Genomic DNA, 24847 nt, shown 5'->3' on the forward strand with positions numbered 1-24847 from the left:
TTTTTTTTCCTAGTTTTTAATGAGACAGTCACTTTTTTCGTTCACTATGATTTTTTTTTTCATTTAGTTTTTTCCTAGTAAAAGTTTAACGAGGCATTTATTTATAATATGAATATGTAAGGGAGAGTATTATAAATATAATATTTAGTGCAGATATAACATACATAAGTTACAAGATTTTATAAACCTTCTATTGAATTCCATGTTGTAACACGCACGCACCTCACACACACACCTCACACACGCGCGCACACGCGCACACACTACTATATGTATACATATATATAGTAATTTTATCTTGTTATGATTATTTAAAATTCACACACACTACTTTATTTATATATAGAGAGAGAGTAATATATCTTTTATGATTATTTAAAATTTATTTTTAGTACAACGTGTTAGTAGAAAGATTTGAACCTTTGACTTCAAAAAAAGTAATACATGCTAATTATTGTTGAATTTTTGACATTTTGATTATCTTACTATTATTTTACTATCACTTGTTCATTAAATGACATATGCATATTATGATATTAATGTAATAATACAAGCAAACCTTTTTTTATATAAAATTTAATAATATGAGGGAACATGCATTCAGACCGAGTTTATATTGATTTTTTTAGAGTTCGATACGTGGGTGGAAATTCAAATATTTGATATCAAAGTTGATAACACATTCTTTACGCTAGTTGAACTTTGTTCAAACACATTGATATAGGTTGATATTGAAGGCGAGTAATAAAAATGTTAATTAAATACCAAACTAAATTGCTAAAATGTGTAATCAGAACATAATATGGAAAAAGTATTATAAAAAGCATAATGCACATATAATACAATAACACAACTTGAACCTTTTGAAGCATTAAATGAATAAATAAAATATAATACAATAAAATCATACCTTGGAGAAGTAATAAAATTTCCAACAATAAGCTCTCTCCTACAAACTGTTCCATATAGCCAATCAACCTGAATTTTTCTAAAATAAAAAAAGAGCATCATAATTAGATTAAGAAAAACTTCGGTTCAAGAATAATTCAATCGCTTAATTAATCTAGCAATTGAATCAAAATGTTAGAGAATATAATTTTTTTTTCAAATACAGAAAAATAAATTAAAATATTTATAAATATAGTAAAATTTCACTATCTATCTGTAATAGATTGTGATAGACTACTATCTGTGTCTATCAGAATAATCTGTGATATTTTGCTATTATTTGTAAATATTTTCAGCAATTTTGTCATTTAAAGTAATTTTCCTTTTTTTTCACACATGATTATGATTATATATTAATATAGTCTATGCGATTTTATTTTTAAATTCAAAAAAAAATCTCAAACCCTTATATAGAGATGTTTTTTTAAAAAATATTTTCCAATTCCTAAATGATCTAAACTCCAATCTAACACTCAAAGGGAAAAAAAAAATCTTTTCAAATTAAGAAAAACTTTTGGATCCCAATTCGGAATTTTTCTTGGAAAGTATCGGGAAGGAATTAGAATGTAATAATATCGATTCATACAGATACAGAAGAAAATGTTCTTTATTGATTCAAACACTGTACTCGCAGGATAGGGATAGAGAAAGAGGAAAAAAACGAAGATTTCACATAGTACTTTTGATCGAAAAATCAATCTAATTTATTTCGTACCTTTTGCTCAATGAAAAAATGGGTCAAATTCTACTGGATCAAATCTATGGGATTTAAGGAATGATCGAAGGGAATAAAAAAAGAAAAAAAAAAAAAGAGGAAAAAATAAGTAAATAAAAAAGACATAGAAGAGCATATTCCAAATGAATGAAAACGTGATTGAATTGGTCCCTGTCACTCTTCGGGATGGAATGGAAGAAGGGAGGAGATTCTCCAACGAGGAAAAGGATCAAATGACTTCGAAAGAATTGAACAAGGAGCCGTATGAGATGAAAATCTCACGTCGGTTCTGTCGAGTGGCAGTAAGGGTGACTTATCTGTCAACTTTTCCACTATCACCCCCAAAAAACCAAACTTTGCCTTACATAAAGTTGCCAGATTGTTCTGGTAAATTATGGGTGTTTCCTTGGATGCACATATATTGGTGCATCCCAAATATAGTCCAATAAAATATTGTCACGTGGCAGTTTTTATTTTTTAAAGATTTTTTTCTAATTTCTTTTTTAGTATGATAAAGAAGTGGGGAGTATATGAGTTAGGTGCAACTGCTATTTAAAATTCTAAAGCTATGAATTAAAAAGCTTTTGAAAGTATGAAAACACATAACAAACAAACACAAGGATAGAAGAAAATGAAAGGTTATTTGAAGATGAAGATAATACAGAAAAGAAACAAAAGAATGATAGAAGAGAAGATGAGCTGTTCGTTATCGTTTTCGGTTAACACGACATTGAAGAAGCTTTTCAGCCTCCCTTGTGGGCTCCCAACACTCCATACATGATATCTCATTTACAGTGAATGTAAAGAATATTGGAAGCCTTTGAGGGAGGTTGTAAACCATCTCCATTGTTGCCCATACTTTCTTCCCTACCAGAGCTTCTAAGTAACTTATTTTACAACTCATACATGGGGTTTATATAAGCTTTATATAATGGTCCCTATTATTTATTTTAATTGCTTTTCCTACAGAATAATTCTCCCTTTACCTAATTTTTTTTGTACTGTTTTTGTATTGTATTAGCCTTTTCTTCTTCTGTCTTTATATTATATGATTTTACCTTTTTTTGGATTTATCAAAAGTTTGTATAACTTATAAGTAAATTACAGTCTCATGCTAATAATTTAGTCCTCAAAATTAACATAATAGTCTTTATAGTTTATAAATAAAGTTTTTATATTTGATCAGTTTATCATTCTACAAGAGTAACAAAATTCATTAAAACATATTAATATTCTTCACGATAAGGACTGAATCGTTACAAATTGTAGAGTACAAAGATATATTAACATTCAGGAACTAAATTATCGCAAATTTGGAAGTGTATAGACTAAATCATTACCAAAAAAATTTAGATATTAAGTTGTTATTTCATAAAAGTTTAGGAATCAAAAGTATTTTTTTAACCAATGTTTTTCATTTATTCAGTATTTATATCTTGAATTTTTAATAAAAGGAAAAAGAGAGAGAAGATTGGTTTGCTTTTTTTTTTAACATACTTTTTTATTTTTATTTTTTAATAATATTTGCTTAGAATTCAAATGATAGTTCTAAAAATTAAATGATATAAGAAAAATATTTAAAAGGAAGCAACCTGTTTAAAAGGGGAAAAAATTAAACAAAAACCAAAAAGTTAGGACCCGTTTGATAACCAGTTAGGTTTTTGTTTTTTGTTTTTAAAAAATTAAGCCTATAGACACTATTTCCACCTCTAAATTTCATCTTTTGTTATTTCTTTTTACCAATGGTTTACAAAACTAAGCAAAATTTGAAAACTAAAAAAAAAAATAACTTTTAAAAATTTGTTTTTGTTTTTTTGAATTTGACTAAGAATTCAACCATTATACTTAAGAAAGATACAAATAATTGAAAAAAAATATGGAAGAAATAGGTTTGATTTTTAAAAATCAAAAATCAAAAACGAAATATTACCAAGCGAAGTCTACGCTGACGCTAAAACTTTTAAAATTTGTGACAAAAGAATCTCCTCTAGCCATTTCCATTATAACTAAAACTTAAAAGAACTTTTTAAAAAAAAAAAATTTAAGAAATGGTAGGAGAAAAATTAAAACCAATGAACTATACGAAATGCACAAAATAAATGATTGTTTTCAAATATAGAAAATGATTCAACTTATTTATAAATATAGCAAAATCACTATCTACCAGTGATAGATAATAACATTTTGTTATCAAAATATTTTAAGTTCTTTTATCATTTAAAACAATTACCCATAATTAGTTTCAATTTTATTTCTTAACTTTCCAAACATTTTTTTATACCATAGAAATAAGATCAACAATGAGAAGAAAGAGCAGAAACTTTTGTATGGTATTTTTACATAGAAATGTTTTTTTTTTTTAATAAAGATATTGAGAGTGGTGAAAATTTATAAAACATAGCCAAATTAAAAATTTAAAAAAAAAAAAAAAAAAAAAAAAAAAAAAAACATATATTTTAGGAGTATTTTGTATAACTATGTTAACTTAATTAGTAAGGTTTGTATATTCATGTACAAAAATATAAGAAAGCTAAAAACAAATAGAAATGACACACTTGATTTAATTTAATTGTGTTTGTTGAGGATTTAGAATTAATATAAGTGGCCTAGCTCTAGCGCCTAGCTTAAGATAAATAATGTTGCCTTTAGTGTGCAAATATTATATGCTTTAATATTAAGAGAGGGAATTTAAAATGTCTTAAACTTGGATTAATTGTTCTTTCTAGACCTCAAAGGTCAAGGGTATCTAGTGTGATTCTCTCCATAACATTTTATTATAATTTCTTACTTTTCTTTTAATATTTCATATTATTTTTTTTATTGGGGGCGGTATTAAATTAGGTATTTATGATTCGGAATTTAAAGGTCTATTCAATAGGACATCTGAAAACAAAAATTTAAAAATAAGAAATATAAAATAGAGTTGTATTCTATTAGTTTTTTTTTTTTATAGAAGATTCCAAAATTAAATTTTAATTTAAACAATTATTTTAAATGTGTTTGACATACTATATTTATAAACCATAAACTTGTTCCCATTCAATAGTCAAGAATTCTTGATAGTATCGAGCTATTCCTGGATTTAGTGCCAAAAAATTTTCTATGGCCACCATATAGTATTCATCTCAGCTTGGTGATAAATAAAGCATCCACACTTTTTTTTTTTAATCCTAAAGCCCCAAAGCTACAAGAAAGACGAGATTACATCCGCTACTTGCCCAAATAGTACAATGCCTTCCTCCTTGACTTGACTTTCCTAGCTACCAAGCCCCTCTTCCAAACATTTGCCAAAAGAATCAAAGAAAAGATTGTCTGTGACACCACTTGAATAACGATAATCGGAGTGAAAAGCCTTAAAGAGAAAGCCTTAGAAACGATAAGAGTTACCAAAACCTTCTCCCACAACAAGAAGAGTTTGACTTAGACAAATTCATGATATGAAAAGCCTTTAGATGAAGAGCGCTCTACTAATACAAGTCAAGGAGAGGAGAGGATTCATGATCCCAAGACATCGTAGGACCTTATAACTATATTTTTAAAACTTTTTGTCTTTATTCAATATAAGTTTACATTTTAAAATTTGGATACACAAAAAACATAAAATTGTTGTTTTCAGAATTTTCACAATTCAAATCACGGTATCCAAAAACAACTTTAAAAAATAAAATCTAGATGATCTGTTAAGTTGTGAATCTAAAAACATAAAACGAAAATTAAATAGTCAAACAATGTGACAACTTGGCAAGCATGGATTTTATTATTATTATTTGGAATTATTAGATTAGAGAGGATGATTGATGAGGTTGACATGAGTTAATTGTTATTTGTATTATATGTCAAAATGAGTATAGCTTAACTGACATCAAGTATGCACTATCAACTTTAAGGTTAGAAGTTCGGTTATCCCATCTCACACACAAGATAAAAAAGATTGTTATTATGATATTTTATGAGACAAAATACATTTTTGGTTTGTGAAATGTGGAATTTGTGACATTTTAATTGTTAGTTAAAAAATGGTTTAAATAATCTCTAATCTCATATTGACAAGTTGAAACTGAAAAAATCGCATGAAAGTATGTTGATATATAAACTTGTTGAAACTTTATAGATGAAATAGACGACTTCAAATCTTGAGGACCAGAAATACCTTTTTCGATACATAAAATTAGAAAGGTAGCTAATAATAATTATACATATCTACATTACAAAGTTATAAAGGTAGCTAATAATTATGCATATCCACACATCAAAAGCAATGTAGAGTAACTGTTTTTTAGTTTTCTTATGTGCAAAGTAATCTTTTGGCGAGTTTTAACTTTTAGAAGAGCTAAATCAACCTTCAATTAAAAAAATTAAAGTTGATAGATAGGTTAACTTGAACTTTTGGATTTTATTGATATAACTTGAGGGTATATGAAGCTTGGTTATAGTTAGTTATAGTATTTTTTTTTTTTTTTTTTTGGATGATCCAATTTACCTATGTTGTACTACTATTGAATGACTTAAAAATTGAAAACAATGAATATTAACCTCATATTCCATTTTGATTGCACTCGCTACTTTCACTTTCCCTCTCGATCAGGTTCCTTCAAATCCTCACATCCTTGTTCTCTTCTTCAAACATTGTAAATAGAACGAATCCTCATTCTTCCCTCAAAACCTTGTGCTCGAGATAAACAAGAAAAAGATGACTAGAAGCACGAGTGTGAGGATTCTTCGAAACGGGTGATGAGCAATCAATTGGTTACTAAACACGAACACGATGGGTGAGAATCCTCCGCTGTAAATGGGCATTAAGAAGAATTTAACATTGGCTAATATTTTGTAACATAAGCAAAACGGTAGTTTTTATTATTTTTCAGAATTTGGATCATTTAAAACTAGTGAAACCTAATTTGGGTCATCCATCCTATCTTTTGTTCTTCCACATTTCTTGATTGGTTATGGAACTATAAAAGTTTCTTGGTAAACAACTAACAATCTATGTGGATTCTTAGTGGAAAAAAAACTATCCCAAATTACGAGAGAAACTTCATTGATTTTGTTCATTGTGCTCAAGATACTACTACTTGGTACATCTCTCCACGTGAAATTGAACAATTTAAAGTGAAAACAAAAAGATACATAAGATACAAAACCTCCTAGTTCATAATGAACCATCAACATTATATGTCTAAATCATCGTCCGGGTCCTCATCAGAGTCTGGCATCTCATCATCTGAATCACGAAAATATACGATCTCACCCTTTCCCGATCCTTTATCCTTGCCTTTCTCACTGGTCATGAGAGGTGTCTCATCATCTTTGGTTTCAGGAAGAGATCGCCGACCATCGTATATTTGTATCGGTTCACCATTTCCTATAAGGAAAACCAAACGTTGTGCAGAGAAAACAATGAGCAAGAAGAAACAGCAGGGTCAGGAGAATTTAAGCATCTAGATAATTAGGTTAAATGGTCCCTATAATTTGGACAAAATTAGAATGGTCCCTATAATTTGGATAAAGTTAGAATTTAGTTCCTATTATTTTAAAAGTTAGAATATAGTCCTTATGTTTTGATAAAACCTCATAAATAGTCTCCCAAGGATTTTATGAGGAATTTAACAAACTACCATATGAACTAAATACTAACTTTTTCCAAATCATAGAGACCAAATTTGCAATTTAACCTTAGAATTATTTTGTGATAGGCAAAGATAGAGTGTTGAATTGTCGAACCTTGATGCTCAAAAGGAAGAACAACTCTGGCCCTGTCATTTCGCTCTTTCTCCGACAACTGAAGATTGAACTGCACCTGAGAGAAGAAACGTCGTCCATTCACTAGTTCTCCATTCATGTAAATTATGAGAAAGAGAAGTTTCAATGACTATAGTAGCTGTGGAAAGATCAGGCATATCAAGAACAAATGTTTCTTTAAGTTTGAGCATCTAAACTTAGAAGCAGACAAAATATAAGAAGAAGATGACTCTACTGGTGCTATGAAAATCAAATTTGATCATTCCGAACTTTAGAAAAAGTAAAATTATGAAAATCATTGAAAGAGGTCAAAATCAAGATCAACCAACCTTCGGTATAAGGCCTTGACTGATGACTGCATCTTCAGATGAAATGGATGTAAATTTAATGCCCGACGGCTCGACATTAAAATCTTCACACTAAGCATAGAACATCAAGAATATATAGTAGTCAACCAAAGGTTTCACATGTAAATACCGAAAGTTTTGCAAAGAGAAGAGAATTTACAATGACTCGAACACGTCCATTTCTACGTTTAATCCGCACATGAAACCTCCCTTTTGTAGAGCTGTGTTCAAGATAGGAATTGTCCAGATTGCTTCTGCGCATATGTGGGGATGAAGTTAATCCCTCAACCATTGCCACTATGGAGGACATATATTCAACGGCAGCTATGACCTTTTCCTCATGAAGGTCTTCATGTACCAACCAAAATGTACTTGAAACCGAATCTACAATTACATGACAACAGTTAAAAAATGATCCATCAAAACAAGAGCTATCAACTATCAAGTGAAAGCATATCAATCACAACTCATGAGATATGATTTATTTCAGCATCAAAGAGCTCGGGAGGCAATTATTATATCCATACCGTTGCTCCGAAGGCCGCTTAACAGACCTGCAAGTGCTGATGTAGATGAATGTCTCAACATATCAGTTACCTGGTAAAATCTCATAAAATTAAATAACGAAGAGAAAATAAAAGCAACTAAATTCAGGTTACTAATGAATAAAAGTAAAGAAAAGAGCAAAAATCTACAGAACGGATAAACAACAGGTGAAACTAATAATCTATTCTAGAGAATATTACTAGCACTAAACTAAAAATGAAAAAGACTCGACAGATGATTCACATTGTTTACACATATTTCTTACTTCCAACCAAGAAAGGAAGTATCATCATTCAACACAGAATCTAGAGAGGAGAATATTCCTTGACAATTTCATAGTTTTCACAATCATACTCGAACATAATCTATTCTACGGGTTGTACAACTGTGTCCATGAGTTCTAAGGAGATAAAATTTAATAGTCTTAACTATATTCAACAAGTGAAATGCAGGAGAGAAAATAAATATTCTGGACTGTTTTTGAGAAAAGAAGATACTCCTTGACAGTTTGATGTCCTTCATTATATTTAACAGGTAATATGCACAAGAAAAGAAATTAGCAGGGTGGTATAAGAAAATATGCAAGGTGTTTCCTCGGCACATCTAAAGCATCACATGTCATGAAAGAGAGAAAGTACTTACAGAGTCTATGGCAACACAAAAGCGTACGGTTCCTTCTCCAACAAATCCTGCTAGAACATTAAAATTTAACTCGTAACCTTTTCCTTGCGGCTTGCAAAATAAGGCCAGAAAATCACTAAACTACACTCTCAATTAAGATTAGTCATACCTTTTCCAAGTGTAATAATTGAAGAGAAAAGTTCATCCATATCCCTCACATTTGTACAAGTATGAGATAAATTTGAAACATCTTGGTCAAAATTTGAAAATTTTTCACCCTCCATAAAACGTTGCTTCCAACCAAGAGGATCTGTATAACAGTCCAAAATTTGAATCCTATAACACAAATATTGTCAAATGAACTTGCACATAAAAAAATATGAGTAAAGAAAAGAGAAATAATTTATATGAAAAATGAAGGTATATTATTTTTTCCAATGATAAATTCGAGTTAATTTTCAGAATATCAAGATTCATAGCATCTCTCGTGGTGAGGAACAAAAGTTGTTGCTACTTTGTGATGTCAGTTTCACCTTAATTGATTACTATTGATAGTCTACTTGTCGAGTCCCATGCTAATTTCCACACATGAAAGAGAGAATGTTAAGAATGCATTAAAAAAGATTAAATGTATACTAAAATATCATCTTGAGCTTTTGGATACATTACTCACTTACACCACAGTCAAGCAGCCATTATAATTTGGGTCTCATGATCTCATTCGTTCAAGACGTTTAGATTGTCTCATACCACATGAAAAAGAAATGTTGCAACCTTTAGTCAATAAGCCTTCTCATTTTGTTCTTGTTTCTTTGCATTAACTCCTTCACATTATCACCACTACAAACCAGGTTCTCTCACCACTTGTACAGTCCAAATAAGAAAACTACTAAATCAATCAACTACATGCAGGAATCATTTGCAGAGCTTGTTCCCGCAAGCATTAATCTACCAGAAAAGAAGGTAATTGAACTCTCCATTTGATATCCATTTGGTTCTTTTATTATTATCTTCTTTTTCCTTTTGAAAATTAAGCTTATAAACACTACTTCCACTTAGTTTTCTTTGGTTTGTTTTCAAAAACCATGCCAGATTTTGAAAACTTTTTGAGGTTTTTGAGAGAAAATTATTCTTCTATCTTTCAATGAACTCCAAAAGTACAAGAAATATTACAAAGAAAAATATAGAAAAGGAAATAACCCAAAAAAGGGAAAAAGAATATTTCACACAAAAGGAATAAACCTACACTCCCCCTCAAGCTGGATTGTATATAGAGTACAAGCCAAGCTTGGAATTGAAATCTTCAAAAGTTTTCCTTGGTAGTGCTTTGGTGAGAATGTTAGCAATTTGATTACGAGATGAAACATAAGATAATTCCACCGTATTACTGTTGACATTCTCAAATATGAAATGACGATCAAGCTCTATGTGTTTTTATTCGATCATGATGCACAAGGTTCTTTGCAATATTAATGGTTGATTCACTATCACAAAACATTTTAATTGAATTCTGAGAATCAATTTTCAATTCTGCCAAAAGTTTATGAATCCACATTTCTTCACAAATTCCCACAACAAGAGCTCTATATTTAGCTTCGGCTACTTCTTGCTACAACTGCTGGTTTTTTTACTTCTCCAAGTGACCAAGTTACCCCAAACGTAGGAGCAATAGCCAGTTGTAGATTTTCGATTAGTTAATTCTCCAACCCAACCAGCATCAGTGTAAAGTTCAACCAATCTATTTGATGACTTTTTGAATAACAGACCATGACCTAGAGTGCCTTTCAAATATCTCAAAATTCAGTTTACAACTTCAAGATGACATTCACTAAGGTTGTTCATGTACTGGCTCACATTGCTCACAAAGTATGCAATGTCTGGTCTGATATGAGAAAGGTAAATTAACTTACCCATAAGTCTTTGATACATTCCCTTGTCAATGGGAATAGTTTCTTCACTTTGGTTTAAAACTAGATTTGGATCCATAGGTGTTTTTGTAGGTCTACATCCAAGATGTCCTGTCTCCTTTAACAAGTCCAAAATGTATTTTCTCCGAGAAATTACAATACCATCTTTGGATCGCGCCACCTCCATGCCTGAAGAATACCCCAAACTTCCCAAATCTTTGATTTCAAACTCTGTTGCAAGCATCCTTTTAAGGTTGAGAATCTCTTCGCAAGCATTCCCTGTAATGATAATATCATCTACATATACAATTAAAATTGCAATTTTATCATTTGAGGATTTCACAAACAAAGTATGATCAACTTGACATTAATAGTAACCACCTTTAATCTTGCTTTGGTGAATCTGTCAAACCATGCATGCAGAGATTGTTTTAAACCATACAAATACTTTCTCAACTTGCATACCATATTATCATTACACTTTTCTTCCATTCCGTGAGGAATTTGCATAAAAACTTCTCCAAGCTCACCATTTAAAAAAGCATTTTTACACCAAGTTGGTGAAGAGGCCAATCTTGATTTATAGCTAGCGATAGTAAAACACGAACAGTATTCAATTTCGCAACAGAAGCAAATCTTTCCTAGTAATCTATACCATATGACTGGGTAAAGCCTTTGGCAACAAATCTGGCTTTAAATCGTTCCACACTTCCATCAGATTTGTACTTAACTGTGAAAATCCATTTGCAACCAACTGGATTCTTTCCATGTGGTAGCCTTGTAAGAGTCCATGTTCCATTGCTCTCAAGAGCTCTAATCTCTTCATCCATTGCCTTCTTCCATTTTGGATCTTTAAGAGCATCATGAATGGTTTGGGGAATTTGAATACTATCCAACTGAGTCATAAATGCTTGATAAGAAGGATGCAATTTTCCATATGCAACATACACTTCGATAGGATGATTGGTGCAACTTTTAACACCTTTTCTCTGAGCAATTGGTAATGTTAAATCATCAATTAAAGGTGCCATAGATGTAACATCCTCTTTAGCGGAATTCAATGATAATGAATCCGGTTCAGGTGGTTGGCATTCTTGGTTGTGTGAGGCACCCTCTCTTCTTCTTGTATAAACAATCGGTGTTCGGTTTTGTGAGGCTTTAGGGATACGAAACTAGTCAAACTCAGGAGTGAATGGCTCATTTATGGTAGGAAATGAGACTTCAGTGGTGAAGGGAATTAGTTGGAGAGAACGACTCAACTTCCAATGGCTCAAATACTTTCATATTCTCCCCCTGAATTTGGGACCTGAGAAGAGACTGATTTTCAAAGAAGGTGACATCCATGGAGGTATACATTTTCCTTGTTATTGGTGAATAACATTTGTACCCCTTTTGGTGGAGGCATAACCTAAAAAATACACTTGCTAGATTTTGGATCAAGTTTAGACCGATGAGGAGAATGATTATGAACAAAAACTAAACAACCAAACACACAAAGAGGTAACGTGGAGGAAATATTCCAAAATTGAGGGTGTATTTGTAGGAGGATATCTGGACGAGATTTTAAAGAAAGAACACGACTAGGCAATTGATTGATCAAGATTGGTGAATAACATATGTACGCCTTTTGGTGGAAGGCATAACCTAGAAAAATGCACTTGCTAGATTTTGGATCAAGTTTAGACCAATGAGGAGAATGATTATGAACAAAATCTGAAAAACCAAACACACGTAGAGGTAACGTGGAGGAAGATTCCGAAATTTTGGGAGAAAATTATTCTTCTATCTTTCAATGAACTCCAAAAATACAAGATATATTACAAAGAAAAATATAGAGAAGGAAATAACCCAAAAAAGCACACAAAAGGAATAAATCTACACTTTTTTTTACATCCAGTTGTGTCCCTGATCTCACAGGACAACCTGCTTGACCCTATAACATTTGTGTCAAGGAAACTCATAGGATATTAAATTTTAAATAGGTGGCCGCCATGGATTGAACCAATGACTTCTTAGCCCTTTATCAAGCGCGCGGAACGATGTGGATGACAAGGTAGGTGCGCGCCAGTGGCTAGCAACCTTCTTCAGCCTTCAACTGGTAGTTCTCCTGTTCCTCGATAGCAACACACCCACACTATTTTAGCTCTAATTTCATCATTTCTGAACCAAATCACTCCATATTTCTTTCATATAACTCATAAACAACCCCTTGACTAACTAACTTGAGGATTTGGAGCTTTAGAATTCCTTGGATACCCCACTAACCTTTGCTTACCAAGTTTTCCTTTATTTTCTCTATTTTAAATACTTAAATATCTCCATTCTAAATTTCCTTAAAATTTAATCAAATTAATCCATAAAATCTTCTTAATTTAATTTCTACAAAATTTCCACAAAATTTCCTCTAAATTCCACATTTCATTCTTGTTTAATCACTTCACTCCTCCAAATACTTGATCAAATTCCATCTTCAATTCACTTGATCAAATAGTAACACTTAGGAAATTCTCCCTTTGATATTTACACATTTTCCTAACTTAATTCCAACACTTAGGCAATTCAATTTCCAATTTAGCATTTAGACTACCACTCCCTTTTTACTTTAATTTCCCCGAAATTTTAACCTTGACTTTACCAACTTCACTTGAGCCCTCAAAATACATCTTTTAGATTGTTCTTTAGCTTAGAAAAAGTAAATAGGGTTTAGGGCTTACAAATTACCACCCCTCATTGGAATTTCGTCCTCGAAATTCAGTGGACCTCCTCAAGAAATCAAGTGAGGATACTTGCTTTTCATTTGATCTGCACTCTCCGAAGTTGCTTCTTCAACTCTATGGTTCCTCCCTAAGATCTTAACCAACGGTATAGTCTTGTTTCTTAATACCTACTATGGATGTTCCCTTACTAAATTTTGAGAACTAAAAAGAAAAAAAAAAAAGTGTAGTTTTGTTTTTGCAATCTGACTAAGAACTCAAATGTTCCTTTAAGAAATGCAAAATCAATAGAGATGAAAATGGGAGGAAACAAATGTACATTTAAAGAAATATAAAACTAAAAACAAAAACGTTATAAAATGAACCTAAACTTAACTTGACAAAGAAAAACTCAATAGGAGCCATTACTCATATTAAATTTTTCCCATCCTAGCCTGGGAAAGAAAAGCACCCTCTAAATTAAGTTAACAAGGAGTTCTTCCCTTGTTATCCCTGCATTTTCTCAGAAATTAAACAATTGAAACAGGGGAAAATGCAAAATTTTGCAAGGATAACTTTACCATTTAGTAGACGATCCAACATTCAACCCTCTCTTCTTCAACAGCTCAACATAATACGCCGGACTTCGAGAGAACGCAAGTAGAACGAGGCCTCTGAGATCAAAATCACACCAGCAAAGCAGAAAATCAATCAAAACGACCGCCAAAGCTGAACAATTTCAATCTCCTAAATGGCGTCTCTAAAAGGGAATTGAACTAACCGAGACTGCGATTTACCGGCCAAAATATTGCTCAAGAGCTGCGCCAGAACATGGGCAAAGGCGTGAAACCCAAATGGCGAATTGATGGAGTCCTTTATGGTGAGAGCAGGCGCTAGCTCTCCCTGTAACGCACCGTCTCTAAGTGCTCTGCAAATAGATTCCGCCATTATTGGCAAGGATTTAACAGCTTCAAGTCGTGAATTCCGAAACAACTTCGACCCTCAATTTGAAAACTAGATGGGAAATTCCTGGGAGAGCATAAATTGAAAGAAGATTGTGAAGAAACAAAGAAGAAATGTAGAAATATATACGTTGCAAGATCATTCAAGGGAACTGTGTGCTCAGGACCAAGGGAGAGGAGACAAACTCAAAGTGAGAGAGAGAGGGAAGTAGGGTTAACAGTTTAGGAGAATGAGAGGAAGTTGATTTTTTTCCCCTAATAATAATAATTTTTCAAAAGTTTGGCTTGGCTAGAAAAATTAAAAGAATATTGTCCTTTTAGAAACTATTTAAAAAAATATGGTTGTTTTCAAATTATTTGTAAAAATATTGTTGTTTTTTTTAATAACACAAGAGTTCAAAATTCGACCAAGGTAGGTAGAATTTTGAACCGTTTTGCTTTTCATTTGTACGTCGAATTTTGAACTCTCGACTTTGCCCCCCTTTCGCTTTTTAAAACATTATTATTTTGAGTCTGTTTAATTATCATTCCGGAGACTTTCCTCGATCAAAAGATCGTATTTCTAAATTTTCATAAGGTCCCCTGGAATTCCTTCCAAAGCTTGTTGAATAATTTTTACGGATTCTGTCATCTCAGCAAGTGACTAAATAACGAGCTAATGAATCTCCTTCTTTTTGCCACTGAACTTCCTAATCAAATTCATCATAACACTTATAATTATTTGATGTGTTAAAAATAATTTTGTATTGGGAGAGAGTAAGAAAGAGGAAAAGTAAGAGAGAGAGCGAGATAGCGAGACACTTCAATTTTTGGGTCATCCGTACAAATTTTCTCTTTTTTTATTTTTTAATTATTACACATTCCACCTTCTTCTTTCTTTCTTCCTTTCTTTTTTTTTTTAAATTTTTCATTTTATAAAAACAATTTCTAAAAATATTTTATTATTTTATTTAAACTCTAAAAAGAATAAATTAAAAAAAATATATCTCATAAAAATTTAAAAAAAAAATGTAAATTAAATATCTCATTTATATAAAAATAATTACAAAAATCAATGTGTCCCACAAGGCGGACGTCGTCGATTTCGAGCTGGTTGTCGTCGTCGACTTCGAGCTTGAGGTTGCTCGGGTTCTCCTTGATGTTGCTCTGGTACCCTGCAGGTGCTTCATAATATAAATATTCATTATGCTCTCCACGACCCCGACCATGTCCATGCACGTTTTACGAAGGACCAGCCTCTGAGTCATAATGTCCTGAACCAAATGCTGGCATCATCATCGGACTAACATAATCTGTTTGACTTTGCGTCTGCATCATAGGGGGCAACTCTTCCACATTATATGCAACCTCATCAAACTCATCCTCTTCCCGAACAGTTCCTCTATGTCTAGGAGCTAGTGGAGGAACAATAGGTATATTGTACATATAATGAATTTCATCCATATAGCTTTGGTTGTCACTACATATAGCAAGAACCTGGTTCGGATTATTCGCAACCTCACGGAGTCTACTGTTGTTCGATCTCTGTGAATTATAAAATAATTAGACAATATTTAAAATAAATTTAAATTAAAAATAATTAGATAATATTCATTCATTTACCAGATGACCCATAACTGCTCCCGGCACGAGTGACGTAGCGCCTTGTGATATTATTATACCAATGAATATATTCTGGGGTGACATCTGTGTCAAACTGTTCAAGAGAAACTCTCAATGCAATAAATCTTGCACGATAGTGCCATAACACTACCAAATGTGCAATTTTTTCGGACCAATCTCCAGTCCTTAGGTCAATATCATGCAGTACGGGTTCAGTATTACAGGGCGATAGGACATCCTGCTGAGAATTGTCTAATCACCTTGTCAGGAAGATGCCACTCACCAATGTGAAAACATATGAGAGAACTCATCGTCCGCCACATGTTTTGACCATTCGTACAAAAATTAGGCAAAGTATGCATAATAATTTTGTACGGCTCCCAAATAACCTGAAACACAAAATATTATATTAGAGAATATTAAAGATAAATACAATAAAAATGTGTCTAAAATAATCAATTAGGTTTAGTGTAATGTACCAGTTCAGGTTGAAGCAGATCAAACATGTATCTATACTGGCTGACTACATGTGTGGTTGTCCTAGTCACACAAATTTTGTCTCTCCACCTAAATTTTTAAATTGATAATTTAGAATTTAAATTAACTAGATCAGTGATATAAAAATTAAATTGAATTAAAACAACATACCGAGAACCGTAGGCTCGTCCAACTAACTGAGTGTCATTAACATGTTTATCAATTAAAATTAAAAGAATATTTTAATAATGTTCTTTTGAGGCTAGTAAATTCCACACGGTTAAGTAAATTCTTTTGAAGCTAAATTCCACAACTTAATTAAAAGAATATTTTAATAAAGGAAATTGAATATACAATTAAAAAAAAATTGAGGATCTCGCTCATGAGCAGAATCTCACTCATGAGCGAGATTTCCTTCACCCACTTATCTTTTATTGTATATTCAATTTTTTTTTATTATAAAGTTGTACATTATTCTTTTAATTAATATGTAATTGAATAAGTTTGAAAAAATATGGTCAACCTTGATTTTATTATGAAGTAAATTAAAAAAAGCGAAATAAGTAAATAGAATAGTAGAGAAAAGTGAGAGTAAATTCACCCAGGATATGTAGTGTGAGGGTAAAAAATAATGTAAAATTTTATTGATTACAATAAAAAAAAATTGAATATACAATAAATTATAATAAAAAAAATTAAATATACAATAAATTATAATAAAAAAATTGAATACACAATAAAATGAATATATAATAAAAAATGATTTATTTTTCAATCCCTAACTATCTAGAGTCCGTCTTAGTAACGAAGGACACTTCCTTTGATTATGTCCTAACTGATTACGAAATCCACATCATTGTCGAGTGGTTGGTTCTGTCCAATCTATCTCGTTGTGATAACTGAACTTTTCAGTCTACCAAGTTTTCTCAACAACGATGGATGTAAGACGGGCATATTAGGGTGCATGATCTAGTAATCTTCATGCAGTACATGTTGAAATTGAGGAGAGTAACATTCAGCATACGTTGACAATTTGTAGTAGTCCTCAATAAAATCTTCGTAGTTCATGTTAAAATGTGAGCAAACGGCCATAAAATGCGAGCATGGAATGCCGAATGCTTGCCAATTGTTACATGAACAGTACCGCTCGGACCTGTTTAGCCTCAATATTTGAATGTTTCCTCCTTTGGCATTGAGACTATGACGTCCAATCTTCACATGAAACACACCTTCATATCGATCGTATGATTGTACTTCATGTTTACTAGATCGTGCAGCCCATTTATTTATTTTCTCGTGTGCGTACTTGGATTTTTACTCCACTTAGTATTATAAAATATGTTTAAAATAAATTATTGATAAAATATATATAAAAAAATAATATTACCGGGTGTATTTATCTTGACGCTCCAATGCATCCCTTATTTCTTCTCTTCTTTTTTTCGAAATAGTTCACGCATTTGAAGAATGTTATCTGAGCAAGAGCATTTATAGGCAACATTTGAGCTCCTTTAAGGATTCCATTTATGCTAGATTTGTCGTCATCCACCCATATTTGAATCCTCCATCATGTGCTTGAGTCCATTGCTCTAAACTAATGTTGTCAAAAAAACTCAGACAGCTCCGATTTATTCATTTGATATCTTCAATTGCTTTGTTGAACTTTCAAATTTGAAACTGACACTCGACACGATAAACATAATTTTTCAATGAATTAAATTTATACTTTTTATTGAAGTTGCTGACGATATGTCGTAAGCAGAAACAATGGTGACATTTTGGTCCCATCCAACCATTTGTTGGGTTGTTCATTGTTGCGATTATACCAGCATGTCGATCTGAAATTAAACACACATCTTCGTGTGTTACAATGTCTCTCAGATGTTTCAGGAACCATCCCCATGAGTCTGCGGACTCTTCATCAGCAATGGCAAACGCAAGTGGAAGAAGATGGCCGTTCGAGTCAACTAATGTAGCAATTAAAATTTTTCCTCTATATTTATCGTACAAGTGTGTACCATCTATTTGAATTATCAGCCGACATTTATTAAAAGCTTCTATACAAGAACCAAATGCCTAAAATACAGAAGTTAGGATAACATGGCCTTCAGTAAGCGTTTCTTTAACTCTCCACTCTACACGTATTCCAGGATCGGTCTGCTTAACCATATATAACCGCTTGGGCAACAATTTGTAAAACTCATCCCAATCATCGAACACTTTAGCCAACACTTTTCCTTTTCCCTCCCATACCCTATGGTAAGGAACATGATATCCAAACTTTGATTTGATGTCAGATTGCAGTTGTGCCACACTGATAGATGGTTTTTCTCTTACGGCGTCATAGAACTCCAGTGCAATCATTGATGAATCCAACTGTACGTGACTTTGACTTAGTTCTGAATAAAAACATGTATACTACTCATCATACTTAGTGATCTCGAACAAGCCATATGATTTTTTCTTTATTGCACGAAGTCTCTACTTGCAACCTTCCTCCCACTTCTTACACTGAATTGTCCAAATCGTCGGTGTAGATTCAACAACCTCATATGGTGCATGACACTTTATTGCAAAATATTTGACCGCTTGTTGTAGCATTTTCTTGTCTTGACAAATCATCCTTTTATATAATTGAGTATTGTCAACGTCCACAGGAGCTACAATTGGGTCATGTTCCCGAATGTTATTCAGTACATTCATATCCAAATTATTGAATGTATCTGAAAGCATCTCATGTTCATGACCATTGAAATCCAACTATTCAAATTCATCATCCGTTTCTGTTCTGAAGTCTCTGTACAGGTTGTTAGCCGTTATCCCATGGTGATGCAACTGACTCCGGATCAGGATTGATACATTGAGTTGGATCTTCAAACTAGTTAAATGATGTATCAGGATCCACCCCTATCATATTTACATTTACATACAAATGCACTAGATTTGGCACTGGCATTGCCATCGAGAACATCAAGTTCATAACTTGTGCATTCGAAATAGGGAATGACATAAACCTTATTGATCCTGATGGTTCTAGATTAGGATGTCTATATATTATTTCTATCTGATTTGCTCCCATATCTACACCAAGTAACATCCCAACCATTTCAATGAATTGTTCAAATACAATTCTACTGTTCACATTTATGGTAAAACTGCCACTTGGTGGTTGGTTATACTCAACTTCATCAATACCATCAATCATATTACCATTTGTAAACAACAAAAATCCCAAGCATTTTCCTGTCATTTTCTAAAAAAAAAAAAAAAGACAAACATTAATTTTTTGTATTATACTTTTTATAAGAAGTATATTAAAAAATATTAAATTTTTTAGTTTATAAACATAAACTTTTTAAGTTTTGTGAACATCAACTTTTTAGACATAACAATAAATTAAATTTTTTATAACTATTTTTAAACCTAACAATAAATTAAATTTTTTATAACTATTTTTAAAAATAACAACAAATTAAACTTTTCAAATTAAAATGAAGTAAACTTTTTAAAATTATTTTTTCAAATTTAATACAAAATAAAAAAATTAAATTAAATTAAACTTTTTAAACTATATTTTCAAAGTTAATACTAGAAAATATCAACTTATCACAATAAATATAACAACAATAATTTTCATATGAATAAACTAAAATTTTCAAACTATATTAAATTTTTTAAACTATACTAAATTTGTTAACTATCACAATAATTTTGTATTAAACTATAAATATTAACTTCTTAAACATAACAATAAACTAAACATTTTAACACTATAAACATCAAAGTTAATACTAAATAAATCAAATATCATAAGAATAAACTAAATTTTTCAAATATCATAAGTTCAACTCACAGATTCGACGGTAATTCTCTTTTTTCCTTCAAAGTGACAACGTTCATCATTTTTTCCTGTTATTTGTTATCTGACAACAACTACAAAAAATTGAAAAAAAATTAGAATCTATAAAAAAAATAATAATATAAGAACAAAAATAAAATTTATAATTATTCTTAAAAAAATAAAAATTTAGTAAAGTAACGAACCAGTATAATTGTGTGAGAATAATTTGTATTAAACGAAATACAAGAAGAGAAATGGAAATGGAAATGGGAGGAGAGGAAGATGCTTTCGAAGGCTTATTTTCGAAGGCAGTGAGGGGGTAGTGAGCAAATCAAGGGGAGGGGAGTGAGCAAAATCAAGGGCAGTGAGCTAAAAATTATCGAGGGAGTGAGTGAGCAAAAATGAAGAGGATAGTGGTTTAAAAGGATGTAGGTCGAGTGTTCAACACTCGAACCACGGGTTTGGGGTGGTTGAAGAGACATTAAGGCTATGGCAGAGGGGCATGAATGCGTCAATGAATGCAGGGAATCGGATCAGTCAGTCAATGCATGCAAGGAACCGCACAGGGGAATCGGAGCAAGGGCAACATGGTGATAGGACCTCACACCTTTTTTTAATTTACTTGATAATAAAATCAAGGTTGACCATATTTTTTCAGACTTATTCAATTATAGTCAATTTTAATATATGCAATTTAATTAAACTCACTCAATTATAGTTATTAGTTGTAACAAATTCTGTTATTGTTGTTATTTTTTCATTAATGATTATTAGTTTTTTTTCTCATTGGTCATGTATATAATATATATATATATATATATTTCTATGGAAAGTAAATAAAGTGAAGACAATTATGAGGGAGATCCTCAAGCATTTTTTTAACAAACTATCTTCCTAGCAATGCTCACGAGATTCAGCCCACATTTCTAGCGAGATTCCCTTCTAGAGCAAAATCCCCATCACAAAATTAGCGAGATTTTCTTCTAGCGCGAGATCCTCAAGCATTTCTTTAACAAACTGTCTTCCTAGCGATGCTCACGAGATTCAGCCTACATTTCTAGCGAGAATCCCTTCTAGAGCGAGATTCTCAAGCATTTCTTTAACAAACTGTCTTCCTAGCGATGCTCACGAGATTCAGCCCACATTTCTAGCGAGATTCCTTTCTAGAGCGAGATCCCCATCACAAAATTAGCGAGATTTCCTTCTAGAGCGAGATCCTCAAACATTTCTTTAACAAACTGTCTTCCTAGCGATGCTCACGAGATTCAGCCCACATTTCTAGCGAGATTCCCTTCTAGAGCGAGATCCCCATCATAAAATTAGCGAGATTTCCTTCTAGAGCGAGATCCTCAAGCATTTCTTTAACAAACTGTCTTCCTAGCGATGCTCACGAGATTCAGCCCACATTTCTAGCGAGATTCCCTTCTAGAGCGAGATCCCCATCACAAAATTAACGAGATTTTCTTTTAGAGCGAGATCTTCAAGCATTTTTTAACAAACTGTCTTCCTAGCGATGCTTACAAGATTCAGCTCACATTTCTAGCGAGATTCCCTTCTAGAGCGAGATCCCCATCACAAAATTAGCGAGATTTCCTTCGAGTGAGATCCTCAAGCATTTCTTTAACAAACTGTCTTCCTAGCGATGCTTACGAGATTCAGCCTACATTTCTAGCGAGATTCCCTTCTAGAGCGAGATCCCCATCACAAAATTAGCGAGATTTCCTTCTAGAGCGAGATTCTCATCACAAAATTAGCTTCACCCACTTAACTTCCTTGTCGAGGGTTGAAGTTTCGACTTATGTATGTCAAAACTTCAACCTTCGACAACCTAATATACAAAATTAGCGAGATTCCCTTCTAGAGCGAGATCCTCATCACAAAATTAGCGAGATTTACTTTTCTTTGTCGAGGGTTGAAGTTTCGACTTTTATTTGTCGAAACTTCAACACTCGACAACCCTAATATACATATTGTTTCCATGTTTTTCTTTGTTTGTCGAGTTCTCAACGTTCGACCTCTACATTAATCGAATCCTCAACCCTCGATTTCTAGCCTCGAACTCCCAAAACTATATTTCTCTAATAAGTTTCAAAACAACAATATTTCTCTAATAAGTTTTGAAAACAACAATATTAATATTAAAGGCTCAAATGATATTTATACAAATTTTAACATAAAACACATTCATAAATAAATTAATAATAGTGTATTGTCAATTAATATTTAGTAGGTACCTACATTTAGTTTTATGATTTATAAATATAATATCCAACACATTTTGAACAATTGTTTAAATTAGAATTCAATTTCTGAATCTTGTATCAAACATATATCTAAAAACATGAAATACAACTTTGTTTTTATTAATCTCTTACTTTCAATTTTTTTTGTTTATAAATTTCCTACCAAACGTGCCTAATTAAAAACAATACCCATGAGCTATGAGGTTGGTTTTAAATCCCTGTATTTTGAAAAGTTTCATTTTAATTATTGAAGTTTTAAGTTTATATTTTCCTTGTACCTTTTGTGGTTACTAGAATTAGTAGTTGTATATTAGTCTATACTCTTTATGAGAGGGATTATGTGGAGAGAATCTTTACATTTTCATTTTGCTCTTACAACTTTACATAATTCTTATTTTGTCCTTCATCACAACTACTCAAGTCGAAGCCGTTTTATGTGAAGTGACATTCTTTTATGTACGGGTGAGATCTAGACCAAAATATAAAACATCATGATCTAATGTCGATCTAATAGTAGAGTCATATTTGTAAGAATAATTACGCTATTTCTCAATTAAAACTATTTAGGTTGAAATGGTTAATATTTTGTATATGAGTGTGATATAAATAATAAATATGAAAAATCACAATCTAATAACGGAAATATGTTTGAACAAAGAACCACGTTCTTTGCACATTACAACTATTTAGATCAAAATAGTATTTTGTTCTGTGAGAGTGCAACATAAAAAATAACTTATAACTAGTTTTTAACATGCCCAAAACAATTTGGAACTTTTTATTCTAAAAATATCAAGTTATAAATCTAAAATTTAAGGACAATATCAATTCAAACTTCAAACTAATAATCGTATCGATACACCCTCTTTTGAAACTTATAAAATTGTATTCATTAAACCCTAAACTTTCATAAATGAATCAATTTAAACTCTTAGTCAAAACACTTTTTGAAAATCACCCATGCATTAACTCTAATCATCCATTTTGTAAACCTAACATTGAAGAGCCTACACACATTTGAAAATTTATCTATGAATACATTTATGAAAATTTAGTTTTTAAATTAATGTAATTATTAATTCAAAATTTTAATTGATATTGCCTCTGGTATGGAATGATATTTGCTCTTTTTCCGGAGATGAGTAGAGTAAGCGAGTCAACTATATCACCTATTTACAATTTCCATCTCTCGTTTCATATCAACGTGCATTAAACTTCCACCAAAATATTGATATTTCCATGTTTCAATCCATTTGACATAAAGGGTGAATCTACATTTACACAATATAACGTGAAAAAAAAAAACCATGAAAGATTAAAAAAGAATAAGCAATAAAATATCAATAATGTAAATATACTATAAATAATAAATTATTTATATATTAATTTGGTCCCTATACTTGTGGTTTATTTTGATCCCTATAGTTTCCAAAATGTTTATTTTGTTCCCTATACTTTTATCTTTAATTCATTTTAATCCTTATACTTTAAAATATTCATTTTAGTCCTTATACTTTTAATTTTGAGTCATTTGGTCCTTATAATTATAAAAAGTGATCATTTTGGTCTCTTCATTTTCATTTTTAAGAGATCAAAATGACCACTTATTAAAAATTAGAACCAAAATGAATCAAAGTTGAAAACAAGATGACAAAAACAAACATTTTGAAATATATGTAACAAAATGAACCAAAATCAAAAGTACAAAGACCAATGTAGTATTTAAACCCTAATAAACATTCTAACTTGTTTGAAAAGCGGAAAAAAAAAAAAGAAGCAATCAATATTTATTTATTACTTTAAATATATTTTAAAATTTTTTGTTTTCATGATTTTTCCAAAAATATCCATGCACATCAACCTTCACGTCGATTTTCCATATCAAACCTTTTCATCAACCAAACATCCACTTGGAGGCACATTGCAAAGCATATGAATTAGCCTTATAGCCAGTGCACTAGAAGAGTAATAAGAACTAATGACCAGATTGTAGGGTTGGAGCTCTAAGCTTTTTTACTACGAATAAGTTCATTAACCATTTAGCTGAACAAGATCATTGCTCAAAAAGAGCCATGGAACCACGATTATCCTATTGATAGCCTTATAAATAGCAATGAAATTACACAACAAAGAAGACACACCATAGTACATTCTCTAGAGTTTTCCCCTAGATTTGGCAGTAAATTCTATGAACTCAACCAACGAG

General features: G+C 31.6%; 1 protein-coding gene across 2 annotated transcripts; it reads right to left on the reverse strand.

Annotated features, from left to right (window-relative positions):
- Positions 1-6675: 6675 nt before the first annotated feature.
- Positions 6676-14721, reverse strand: LOC120068860 (elongator complex protein). Of its 2 annotated transcripts, none has more exons than XM_039020514.2 (9): positions 14298-14721; positions 14098-14190; positions 9086-9252; positions 8938-8984; positions 8277-8346; positions 7910-8133; positions 7732-7821; positions 7385-7460; positions 6676-7025 (listed from the first exon to the last, which is right to left on the reverse strand). In XM_039020514.2, the coding sequence occupies exons 1-9, from the start codon at positions 14462-14464 to the stop codon at positions 6832-6834; spliced, it is 1128 nt and encodes a 375-aa protein (XP_038876442.1). In that variant the 5' UTR covers positions 14465-14721; the 3' UTR covers positions 6676-6831. The 2 variants fall into 2 exon arrangements, with proteins under 2 accessions (XP_038876442.1, XP_038876436.1); XM_039020508.2 differs by having other exon boundaries at positions 8938-8987; positions 14298-14710.
- Between the last annotated feature and the right edge of the window lie 10126 nt (positions 14722-24847).

This window comes from Benincasa hispida, chromosome 1 (assembly GCF_027475165.1).
Source record: "Benincasa hispida cultivar pf3 chromosome 1, pf3_genome.v1.1, whole genome shotgun sequence".
Taxonomy (NCBI): Eukaryota; Viridiplantae; Streptophyta; class Magnoliopsida; order Cucurbitales; family Cucurbitaceae; genus Benincasa; species Benincasa hispida.